Source organism: Moschus berezovskii, chromosome 8 (assembly GCF_049115385.1).
Source record: "Moschus berezovskii isolate FMDL1 chromosome 8, NW_MosBer_1.0, whole genome shotgun sequence".
Taxonomy (NCBI): Eukaryota; Metazoa; Chordata; class Mammalia; order Artiodactyla; family Moschidae; genus Moschus; species Moschus berezovskii.
The window spans coordinates 49761151-49772649 of record NC_142467.1 but is presented as its reverse complement, the minus strand read 5'-3'; the positions used below and the strand labels follow the sequence as shown (position 1 = coordinate 49772649).

At 45.7% G+C, this 11499-nt stretch overlaps 2 protein-coding genes across 3 annotated transcripts in view; one reads left to right on the top strand and one right to left on the bottom strand.

Moving 5' to 3' along the window:
* Positions 1-2933: 2933 nt before the first annotated feature.
* Positions 2934-6844, bottom strand: RPS14 (ribosomal protein S14). Of its 2 annotated transcripts, none has more exons than XM_055431352.2 (5): positions 6687-6844; positions 5728-5878; positions 5084-5245; positions 3962-4038; positions 2934-3055 (listed from the first exon to the last, which is right to left on the bottom strand). In XM_055431352.2, the coding sequence occupies exons 2-5, from the start codon at positions 5874-5876 to the stop codon at positions 2988-2990; spliced, it is 456 nt and encodes a 151-aa protein (XP_055287327.1). In that variant the 5' UTR covers positions 5877-5878; positions 6687-6844; the 3' UTR covers positions 2934-2987. The 2 variants fall into 2 exon arrangements, with proteins under 2 accessions (XP_055287327.1, XP_055287328.1); XM_055431353.2 differs by lacking the exon at positions 6687-6844 and adding an exon at positions 6486-6509.
* The window catches only part of NDST1 (N-deacetylase and N-sulfotransferase 1), a 130155-nt gene continuing 125433 nt past the window's right edge, over positions 6778-11499 (top strand). The window contains exon 1 of the mRNA XM_055431347.2: positions 6778-6882. The gene's annotated coding sequence lies outside the window, so the exon portion shown is untranslated. The remainder of the gene's footprint in view (positions 6883-11499) is intronic.

The following is an 11499-nucleotide window of genomic DNA, read 5'->3' as shown; positions in this document are numbered from 1 at the left end:
TCTCCTTGCAGTCCAAGGGACTCTCAAGAATCTTCTCCAACACAGTTCAAAAGCATCAATTCTTCGGCGCTCAGCTTTCTTTGTGGTCCAACTCTCACATCCATACATGACCACAGGAAAAACCATAGCCTTGACTAGATGGACCTAGTTGACAAAGTCATGTCTCTGCTTGACTTACGATTAAACAAAGAACAGAGGGAAGACAGGAAGACCTGTTAGGAGAAAGACTGCTGCAGGAGCTCAGATAAGAGGAAGGAGTGAGAAGTAGGGACCATCTCTATGGCCCTGACTGAGGCTGCACTTAGTCTGTGGCTGGGCTTCCATGGTCTGCAGTCTCAGGTGGACAACAGGCCGAGTCCTGCCCTGTCCACCTCAGTGGCCAATAGGCCCCTTACATCCCAATCTGGACTGCACCAACTAGCTCTTTGCAACTTGCAAACAAAACCTAGAAATGAACTGCTTTCAAAAATTCCTGATTACATCCCTGGTTACCAGGAAACAGCAGGACAAGTTGCAAAGTCCCATCACAGGAAATAAAAAGAACGCTTCAGTGAGCGCCAGCATCTTCCCACCAGGATTCCAGCCAGCTGTCATTCATGATGCTTGGCAGAACTGAACAGGCATTAAGAATAGGAGCAGTTTCTTCAGTGCCAGATTAAACGCTTTAATCTTTCTTGTGATGCACTATGAGGCTGCCATTATCACAGGAATTTTCACTAAACGGCTGAGAGGTTAAGTAACTTGCCCAAGGTTGAGTTCAAATCTGGGGAACTGGGATTTCCACACTGGAATACCTGCCTCTTGAAGGTCTGTGTACCATGCCCTGCCTTCGAAACCAGAATGACAGTAGAAGAGCACCCTCATTTCCCCCCACCCCTGCAATGTTTGTTTGGGAATACTTTTAGATTTACCAAAAAGTTGCAAGATATTGTATTTCTGTGTATCACTCATTTGGTTTCCTCTTGTGTTAGTATCTTACATTTTTAACAATTCACTTGTCAAAACTAAGGAGCACAGGTTCTGTTCCATTCAGTCACGTCCGGCTCTTTGCGACCCCATGGACTGTAGCCTACCAGGCTTCTCTGCCCATGGGATTCTCCAGGCAAGAATACTGGAGTGGGTTACCATTTCCTTCTCCAGGGGATCTTCCCGACCCAGGGATCGAACCTGGGTCTCCTGCATTGGAGGCAGACGCTTTAAACTCTGAGCCACCAGGGAAGCCCAAGGAGCACAGGTACATTACTACTAATTGGACTCCAGATTCAGATTGTTTTTGGCTGTACCAGCCTTCACTGAGGTGTGTAGGCTCTTCATTGCAGGGTGTTTGGCCTTCCTGTTGCAGAGCATGGGCTCTAGAGCACATGGGATTTGTTGCCCTGCAGCATGCAGGATCTTAGTTCCCTGAACCAGGATCAAAACTGCCTCCCCTGCATCAGAAGGCAGATTCTTAACCACTGAACCACAAGTCCCCAGGTTAATATTTTATTAGTTTCTACACTAATGCCCTTTCAGGTCCAGGATCCAATGCCTTGTTATTCCATCTCCTTCAGATTCCTCTGTACTTGAGTCCTTGTTTAACTTTTGACAATTTTAATGTTGATACGTTGTAGAATGCCCTCTAACTACATTATGGGTTTTCAGAAATTGAAAATTCAGTTGAAGTATTCATCATCTTGTCAAGTCAGAGTACTAGAAACATGATTTATCCAAGTTGTTTAGCAACCTTAATAGTTGAGCCAGTTCAACCTTAATAGTTCATCTCTCCAAAGCTAACCTCTTCCATCTTCCATGTTCTATTCTTTGGAAAGTGAGTCACTAAGCCTAGCCCACAGTTAAGTTCACTTACTGGAAGGGGGAGCAACTATTTTTAGTTTTTATAAGATTTATGCCTTCATCTTAAAATCACCTGTATCAGCATGGACTCATTTCGTGTTGTAATTACTCATTTTAAAGATGAACAGACTCATTTATAGTTAATCCATCACACACAGTAAGTTGGTAGGAGCCATGGCAACTCACCTTTCCAGGGCACTTCCAAGTGGGATGGGAGTTGTGAATATATGTATACCCAGGAAATGGATGCTAAACAGCAATAGAAAGGAATGAAGTACGGAAACATGTCTGCTGAGATGAACCCTGAAAGCATTATGTCACCGTCTGAGTAGCAGTCACCATCGCAGGGCCCTGGGCTAATCCTCTGCAGAACACTCAGTACCATCTGGTGCCACTGGGTCCTTGGAGCTGGATGCAGGCTTCCGGAAAGCACAAACCTTTTTATCACTGATGAAAATAGGGCTTGGTGTGTATTTGTGGGTGACTGAATCTTTATGTACTTTATGTACTGATGTGGAACAACCTCCTAGATCTGCCAAGTGAGAAAAGTGAGATACAAGACAGTGCACTCCCTTTTCCGCACAGAAGGTATGGGGGGTGAGTGCCCACCCACACGTGTTTATATATGGCTGCCTGGAAGGCTCTTCTGCTCAGGCTACACTGGGCTCAACAGTTTCCACTCCACTCCTGCTCTTTCAGAACTGGTCCATTTTTGGAATCAACATCTCCACTTTCAAAACAAGGTCTCCAAGGCCTTGGTCTCTTTAGATGACTGAGGCAACTAATGCCACAACCAGTAGTGTCGAGAAGACACAACCGCAGCACCAAAATTTCACCTTTCCTTCAGCTCCTCCTCTCAGGAAGCCAGTTCACAGAAAACAGGCTCACCCTGTCCCACGGCAGGGACTGGATCAACACCGCATGTTCCTCTCTGACAGGTTATATACATTCTCTGAGGCAATGCAAATGGCTGCTCATTTATCAATGCACCCACGACCTCAAGACAGCCCCATACCCTGGTGAAATAGAGACAGGAAGAAGGAATCAAGTACCCCCGAGCAGTGGCCCCTACATAAAGGAGAGACGACTGGAGTCAAAAACAGCTTATGCCAAAGCAATTTATTAACAGAAAGCAATAATTTGAGGAGTCCTGTTCACAGACGGCGACCACGGCGACCCCCCTTCCTGCGGGTGCTGTCGGAGGGGATGGGGGTGACATCCTCTGTGGGGAGGAAGAGAAACATCATTGTCAGGAGCTGGATGGGAAGGGGCGCAGGCCGCCAAGGCTAATGGTCAAACAGATCAGCAGTGGATCCTATTGCTTCACAAGTCCTCATTATGTAGCAGATGGGTGTGGAGGTGCCCCCCGAGCTGCCTTCTAAAAACTTCTCATGTAGTTTGAACTCAACTTCAGTGAAGGGGAAACTGAGACTCAGACAGAGTAGGCAACTTGAATTGGATGTCAGAGGCAGGTGACAAATCCAGGTTTCTGATACCTAGCCCACTGACTCTAGTGGAAAAATCCTCTCAAACTGAAGAATAGCTCCTTTTTAACAGGTAAAAGATTGAAAATGTTTTGAAAAAAATCTTGAGAGATGGACCATTAGGTTGAGGGATCAGTACACGCTGCCACAGAAATAGCAGGGAAGGGCTAACATCTTCTTCCTAAGAGCTATAAATAATCAGATCACAGACACGAGGGTATAAACGCTATGCAAGTATAGAGAACTGCTGTGATTCTCAACCATGGGAGCCACTGCGCCCCCTCCATATATTTTCGTCACAATGACTGGCCCACTCTACTAATATGCGGTAGTCAGCCCCCCAAAATACCGAACACAACTCCCTTGAAAACACTAGAAAGGACAATTCATCTCCCATTAATTCCACCAGCCACCATCAGGCACAGAAGTACAGAAATGAGACGGTGCTGTTAAAGGACATTCAGGCCAAGGTGACATGAATGTTCAGGTAGAGTTTATGTGACTCGCCACCTCTCGCACACCCCATTAACAAATCTAACTGCCAAAAGTTAGCAGATCAGGGCCTATATCCACTACACAGACCGCATGCTTTCTGGGGTCAAATCTGAAAGAAAACCAAGCATCAGCCAAATAGGGGTACTCACCAATCCGCCCAATCTTCATCCCTGAGCGGGCGAGGGCTCTGAGCGCTGACTGGGCCCCTGGTCCAGGAGTCTTGGTCCTAGAAAACAAATACCAAAATTATGAAAAGCCTTTGGCCAAGTCATTATTTGTTGCATAGCTCCCCAGCACCATGGGCCATAGTTTGTATTCTGCTCTGCCTGCAGCCTGTTTAAGGAAAGTGCCTTCCTTTAAAAAATACTTATTTTTAATGGAAGGATAATTGCTTTACAATATTCTGCCAAATATCAAGTGCTCCCTTTCGTCACATGCTGTGATTCTTAGCCTTTTTGGTGATCTGTCCTTTCCCACCCTCCCAAGATCAATGGATCACTTAACAACTTCCTATCTGGTCTCTTCCCAACACAGCAGCCATCTTTAACAAACCAACCAACCTCAACCTCAAATCACTACTATTAAAAAGTTTTCATGCCCAGAAATGTGCCAAGCTCATTTCCACTCCAAGACCTTTTCCTTCCAGTTGTCCCTGGCTGAAATACTCTCCTCTGTCCTTCCTTCACTGGACCAATTCCTAATATCACAACATTAGGTCTTCACTTAAACTTTATTATCAACCCAGCCCTGACACGTTTCTGCTTCCCAACATTTGCTGCAAAACTATTCTTTAAAGCCTGACTCTGCCAACCTAAGAGCCACAGAGATGGAGACAATACCTGCTTCCCCCATCACTCTCTTCTAGTACTTAGCTCAACCAACACAGTAAATTGGGGCAGGGGTGCGTGCAGAAACCAATTACAGGCACACCTCATTTAATTGTGCTTCACAAACCATGCCTTTTAAAAAAAGTCCCTTCACTATCAGATGGTTCCTTTTTTTTTAAGCAATAAAGTATTTTTAAATTAAGGTATGCTGAAATTTTTTTAAAAGACACAATGCTACTGCACACACAATAGGCTACAGTATAGTGTAAACATAACTTTTATACACACTGAGAAAACAATGTTGCTCATTTTTACTGAGATATTGTTTTTATTGCAGTGGTCTGAAACCAAACCCACAGTATCTAAGGTATGCCCATATTAATTACATAGGTACCTATGATGCCTTGCCCAAGCTCAGTGACCTCACTATCCTCCCAGCCTTACCTATTTCCTCCTGTGGCCCGGAGTTTGATGTGGAGGGCAGTAATGCCCAGCTCCTTGCATCTCTGGGCTACATCCTGGGCAGCCAACATGGCAGCATATGGAGAGGACTCATCTCGGTCAGCCTTCACCTTCATTCCACCAGTTACACGGCAGATGGTTTCCCTGGGAACAAAAGCACAGGATCCTTTCTTTCTTACCCATCAAGGATTCAGAGTGCATATCACATCCTAAAGATAAAGAGCACTACTGCCCAGGGAGGGCAAAGGATGAAAGTCAATCTGAACAAGCATCCTCATCCCACAAGACTGCCCTAGGCTCTGCAGTGATGGTGTTCACAGATCCCAGATTAACATTGTATCAACACTTTACTCTTACCTTTAACCTTATTACTCCACCAATAGGAGGAATTCCTCCTCATTTTACCTAAGAGGTCCCCAGGCTGTAAAGGCAAAAAATGTACTTCCTTTTCTCTTAGAACTCCAGAAGCTAGATTACAGAATCTGTGCACTAAGCAACCAAGCACATATCCTTATCTGAACATCTTTTTTCTGAAGATCCCCTTAAAGTGCTCCTCAGTTCCCTGGTCATTTCTAACCCCAGCCCTTGATAACCGGGTCCTGTGCCTCTTCACGGGGGTAACTCACTTGCCAGAAAGATCGGTGACGTGCACAAAAGTGTCGTTGAAGGATGCAAAGATGTGGCACACACCAAATACATTTTCTCCTTCAGCTACCTGAGGGCCGAGGCTGATGACCTGCTCTTCCTTCTTTTCCTTCCCCTTGCGAGGTGCCATTTCTTAAGGAGAAGAAAAAAAAAAATTCCAATGTCAACGACAAAACTCCAAATGTTTACAACTCTGGGAATACGTCCTCCCTGAGAAAGGTGAGCAGGACGCTGAAGAGCTCCGGCTCTCCCGCTCCAGGCTGCCAGCAGCAGAAATCTGGGTTCCCAGGTGACTCCCAACCCACCCTGGCAAGTCTAGAGTGCTCCTCATCTCTGGTTTCAGGGGAAACAGGCGTGATAGGTGTTCAGCAAACAACGATGTGCAATCCCTACCCTAAATTTCTGGCTCTGAGAGACCTGCACAGAAATTGCAATGTGCCCGACTTAGCAGTCACTCGGACTTAGGAAGCACCTAACGAAAGGCCGTTTCTTCTGCATTCCCTTCTTGAATACTCACTACATCCCCCACGGGATTCATGAGAGGATTATTTCTACTTTCCAGATTCGACAACTTAAGAGATCAGAAGCCCGGCCTGAGACCAGGAAAAAACCGGTTAAGGTGGGAACTCACATCAGACCAACTTATTATCCGATCCTTCCCAACCACGGTGCGCTGCCGGTTAAGGTAGTTGTGGTCGTGGCGCCCGGCCTACCCCTTCGAAATTAGATCCGAACTCACCCACACTGAACAGGCTTTTTCCTAAACCAAGACCGCCGCCTCCCGAGACAGGGCGCGAAACAGTCTGGGTCAGCCCGCCGTGCTCCTCTCGCCCGGCACTACGTTTGTCTTCCGCAGAAAGACCTCAGCCCCAAGCCCTTGGCCCCGATGAGCCCCCGTGCCGCAGGATGCCAGCCGATTCTCCTTGCCCAGGGATCCTACCTGCGCGTCTTCTCCAGACTCCGCCACCGGAAAGAGAGGGTGGGAGAGGGCGGGGCGATGGGTCACGCTCTTGTCCCGGAAGTGCACGTCTGAGGTCACGGGGCGAGGAAAGCTCCCGGAAGACGCCGATTTTAGCGTTTCCAAGGAGAGCAAAACGCCTGGAGAACACGGCTTACTGAAGAGAGCGCCGAAGGAGGTAAGGGCCTGGATATCTTGACGAGCGGTCTGCTTCTAAGACTGCAGGAAGCAGCCACACCCCGTGGGTGTGGAAGGCCTGTGTTCTAAGATGGCGGTGACCGCGGCTAGACGAATTTCCACCACCCTCACCCCGGAGCCTGCTTAGCCTGAGGGCGGCAGCTCCCCTCGTGGTGCGGAGGTAAATGACAACAATATTTGTCTGTCGTCTCTGATTATGCAGTCCCTTCGACTGTAGCCCTCTAGGTTTCTCTGTCCATGGAATCCTCCAGGCACGGATACTGGAGTGGGTTGCCTGCCGTTCTCTTCTCCAGGGGATCTTCCTGATCCAGGGATCGAACTCCTGTCTCCTGCTTTGCAGGCAGATTCTTTACAGTCTGAGCCACCAAGGAAGCCCTTTCAACCACTGAGTACTTGGCAAAATAAGAATAAATTATTCAATAATTGTCATTGTATACCAGCCTATATTCATATGCATTGCATCATTTGATCCTCGCCACATTAACAGATAGATACTATTAAATATAAACTGTTTGACTTTTTAAAACATTTTATTGGAGTATAGATTTTTGGGGTTGGGGGGTATAGTTTATTTACAGTGTTGTGTTAGTTTCAGGTGTCCAGCAAAGTCATTCAGTTATACATATATTCATTCTTTTCCAAATTCTTTTCCTCATATAGGTTATCAGAGTACTTAGTAAGTTCCCTTTGCGATTCAGTAGGTCACTGTTGTTTGTTTTTTACTTATATATAGTAGTGCCTGCATACTCTTGCCTGGAAAATCCCATGGACGGAGGAGCCTGGTAGGCTGCAGTCCGTGGGATAGCAAAGAGTCAGACACGACCGAGCGACTTCACTTTCACTTTTCACTTTCATGCACTGGAGAAGGAAATGGCAAACCACCCCAGTGTTCTTTCCTGGAGAATCCCAGGGACGGGGGAGCCTGGTGGGCTGCCGTCTATGGGGTCAAACAGAGTCGGACACGACTGAAGCAACTCAGCAGCAGCAGCATGCTCTGTCGGAGAAGGCAGTGGCACCCCACTCCAGTACTCTTGCCTGGAAAATCCCTTGGATGGAGGAGCCTGGTGGACTGCAGTCCATGGGGTCGCTGAGAGTCGGACACGACTGAACGACTTCACTTTCACTTTTCACTTTTATGCATTGGAGAAGGAAACGGCAACCCACTCCAGTGTTCTTGCCTGGAAAATCCCAGGGACGGGGGAGCCTGGTGGGCTGCTGTCTAAGGGGTCGCAAAGAGTCTGACGTGACTGATGCGAAGCAGCAGCAGCATGCTCTGTCAGTTAAGTGGTGTCCAACTCTTTTGCAACCCCACTGCCCATAGCTCACCAGGCTTCTCTGTCCATGTGATTTTCCCCTCAAGATTACTTGAGTGGGTTGCCATGCCCTCCTCCTAAATATTAGTGTGTACCTTAATCCCAAACCTCACTTATCCGCCCCCCCAACCACATTTTCCCTTTCGTGACCATAAGTTTGTTTTTTTAAAAAATAATTTTACTTATTTATTACTTAATTTTTGGCCGCGCTGGGTCTTCGTTTTGTGAAGGCTTTCTCTAGTCTCCCAAAGTGGGGACCCCAGTTCCTTGCAGAGTGTGGGCTTCTCATTGCAGTGGTTGCTCTTCTTGAGGAGCACAGGCCCTAGGACTGGGGCTCAGTAGTGGTGGTGCCCTGGCTTAGTTGCCTCTAGAAATGTGGAACCTTCCCGGATCAGGGATGGAACCTGCGTCCCCTGCTTTACCAGGTAGATCCCTATCCACTGCACCACCAGGAAGTCCCTATAAGTTTGTTTTTGATATCTGTAAGTCAGTTTCTGTTTTGTAAATAAGTTCATTTGTATCATTTCTTTAAAAAAATTAGAAACTTTCCCCGGTGGTTCAGTGGTTAAGAATCTGCCTTTCAATGCAGGGGATTCAAGTTCCATCCTTTGTGGGGGGAACTAAATCCCACATGCTGCAAGGAAACAAAGTCTGAATGCCACAACTCCAGAGCTTGCCACAACTAGAGAGCCTGTGTGGCCCATGACCCAGTGAAGAGCCCGCATGCTGCTACTAAGACCTGACACAGCCAAATAAATAAATGTTTTTAAATAAAAGGAGTCATAGCACCTTAAAAAATTAGATTCCACATATGAATAATATCATATGATATTTGTCTTTGATTTACTTCAGTTCAGTCCAGTCGCTCAGTTGTGTCCAACTCTTTGTGACCCCATGAACCGCAGCACGCCAGGCCTCCCTGTCCATCACCAACTCCCGGAGTTCACTCAAACTCATGTCCACCGAGTCGGTGATGCCATCCAGCCATCTCATCCTCTGTCGTCCCCTTCTCCTCCCACCCTCAATCTTTCCCAACATCAGGGTCTTTTCAAATGAGTCAGCTTTTTGCATCAGGTGGCTAAAGTATTGGAGTTTCAGCTTCAACATCAGTCTTTCCAAAGAACACCCAGGACTGATCTCCTTTAGAATGGACAGGTTGGATATCCTTGCAGTCCAAGGGACTCTCAAGAGTCTTCTCCAACACCACAATTCAGAAGCATCAATTCTTCTGCACTCAGCTTTCTTTATAGTCCAACTCTCACATCCATACATAACCACTGGAAAAACCATAGCCTTGACTAAACGGACCTTTGTTGACAAAGTAATGTCTCTGCTTTTTAATATGCTGTCTAGGTTGGTCATAACTTTCCCTCCAAGGAGTAAGCGTCTTTTAATTTCATGGCTGCAGTCACCATCTGCAGTGATTTTGGAGTCCATAAAAATAAAGTCAGCCACTGTTTCCACTGTTTCCCCATCTATTTGCCATGAAGTGATGGGACCGGATGCCATGATCTTAGCTTTCTGAATGTTGAGCTGTAAGCCAACTTTTTCACTCTCTTCTTTCACTTTCATCAAGAGGCCCTTTAGTTCTTCTTCACTTTCTGCCATAAGGGTGGTGTCATCTGCGTATCTGAAGTTATTGGTATTTCTCCTGGCAATCTTGATTCCAGCTTGTGCTTCTTCCAGCCCAGCATTTCTCATGATGTACTCTGCATGTAAATTAAATAAACAGGGTGACAATATACAGCCTTGACATACTCCTTTTCCTATTTGGAACCAGTCTGTTGTTCCGTGTCCAGTTCTAACTGTTGCTTCCTGACCTGCATACAGGTTTCTCAAGAGGCAGGTCAGGTGGTCTGGTATTCCCATCTCTTTCAGAATTTTCCACAGTTTATTGTGATCCACACAGTCAAAGTCTTTGGCATAGTCAATAAAGCAGAAATAGATGTTTTTCTGGAACTCTCTTGCTTTTTCAATGATCCTATAGATGTTGGCAATTTGATCTCTGGTCCCTCTGCCTTTTCTAAAACCAGGTTGAACATCTGGAAATTCACGGTTCACTTAGTATGATGATTTTCAGGTCATTCACGCAATCCATGCAGATGGCATTATTTCATTCTTTTTCATGGTTGAGTAATACTCCATTGTATGTATGTATGTATTTATTTATTTTTTTTAAGTCCATAACTATCACTAATCACTTTATTTTTTTTTTAATCAAATAATCCAATTTTATTTATTTTTTTTCAAGTTGAACAGACTAAATTTCTTTAAACATTGTATGTATTTACCACTTTTTTTTAAGATTATCATTTTAAAAGAATTTTTATTAATGTATTTTTGGCTGTGCTGGGTATTTGTGGCTGTGCAGGCTTTTCTCTAGTTGTGGTGAGCGGGGGCTGCTCTCTAGCTTCGGTGCTCGGGTTTCTCATTGTGGTGGCTTCTCTTGCTGTGGAGCATAGGCTCTAGGGCGCATGAGCTTCAGTAGATGCGGCTCCTGGGCTCTGGAGCACAGGCAAAATAGTCGTGGCACATGGGCTTAGTTGCTTCACGGCACATGGGCTCTTCCCGAATCAGGGATCAAACCAGTGTCTCCTGTGTTGGCAGGTGAATTCTTTACCACTGAGCCCCCAGGGAAGCCCTACCACTTCTTTATTCATTCCTTTGTCAATGGATATTTAAGAGGCTTCCACATCTTGGCTATTGTAAATAGTGCTGCAGTCAACGTTGAGCTGCGTGCATCCTATTGAATTCTAGCTTTCTCCAGATATATGCATAGGAGTAGAACTGCTGGGTCATATGATAGCTCTGGTTTTAGTGTTTTAAGGAACCTGCATTCTGTTCTCCATAGTGGCTATACCGATTTACATTACCACCAACAGTGTAGGACGGTTTCCTTTTCTCCACACCCTCTCCAGCATTTATTGTTTGTAGACTTTTTGATGATGGCCATTCTGACCAGTGTGAAGTGATACATCATTATAGTTTTGATTTGCATTTCTCTGATAATTAGTGATGTTGAACATCTTTTTATGTGCTTTTTGGCCATCTATAAAATCAAGATTGCTGGGAGAAACAACTACCCTTATGGCAGAAAGTGAAGAGGAACTCAAAAGCCTCCTGATGAAAGTGAAAGAGGAGAGTGAAAAGGTTGGCTTGAAGCTCAACATTCAGAAAACAAAGATCATGGCATCTGGTCCCATCACTTCATGGGAAATAGATGGAAAAACAGTGGAAACAGTGTCAGACTTTATTTTTTTGGGCTCCAAAATCACTGCGGATGC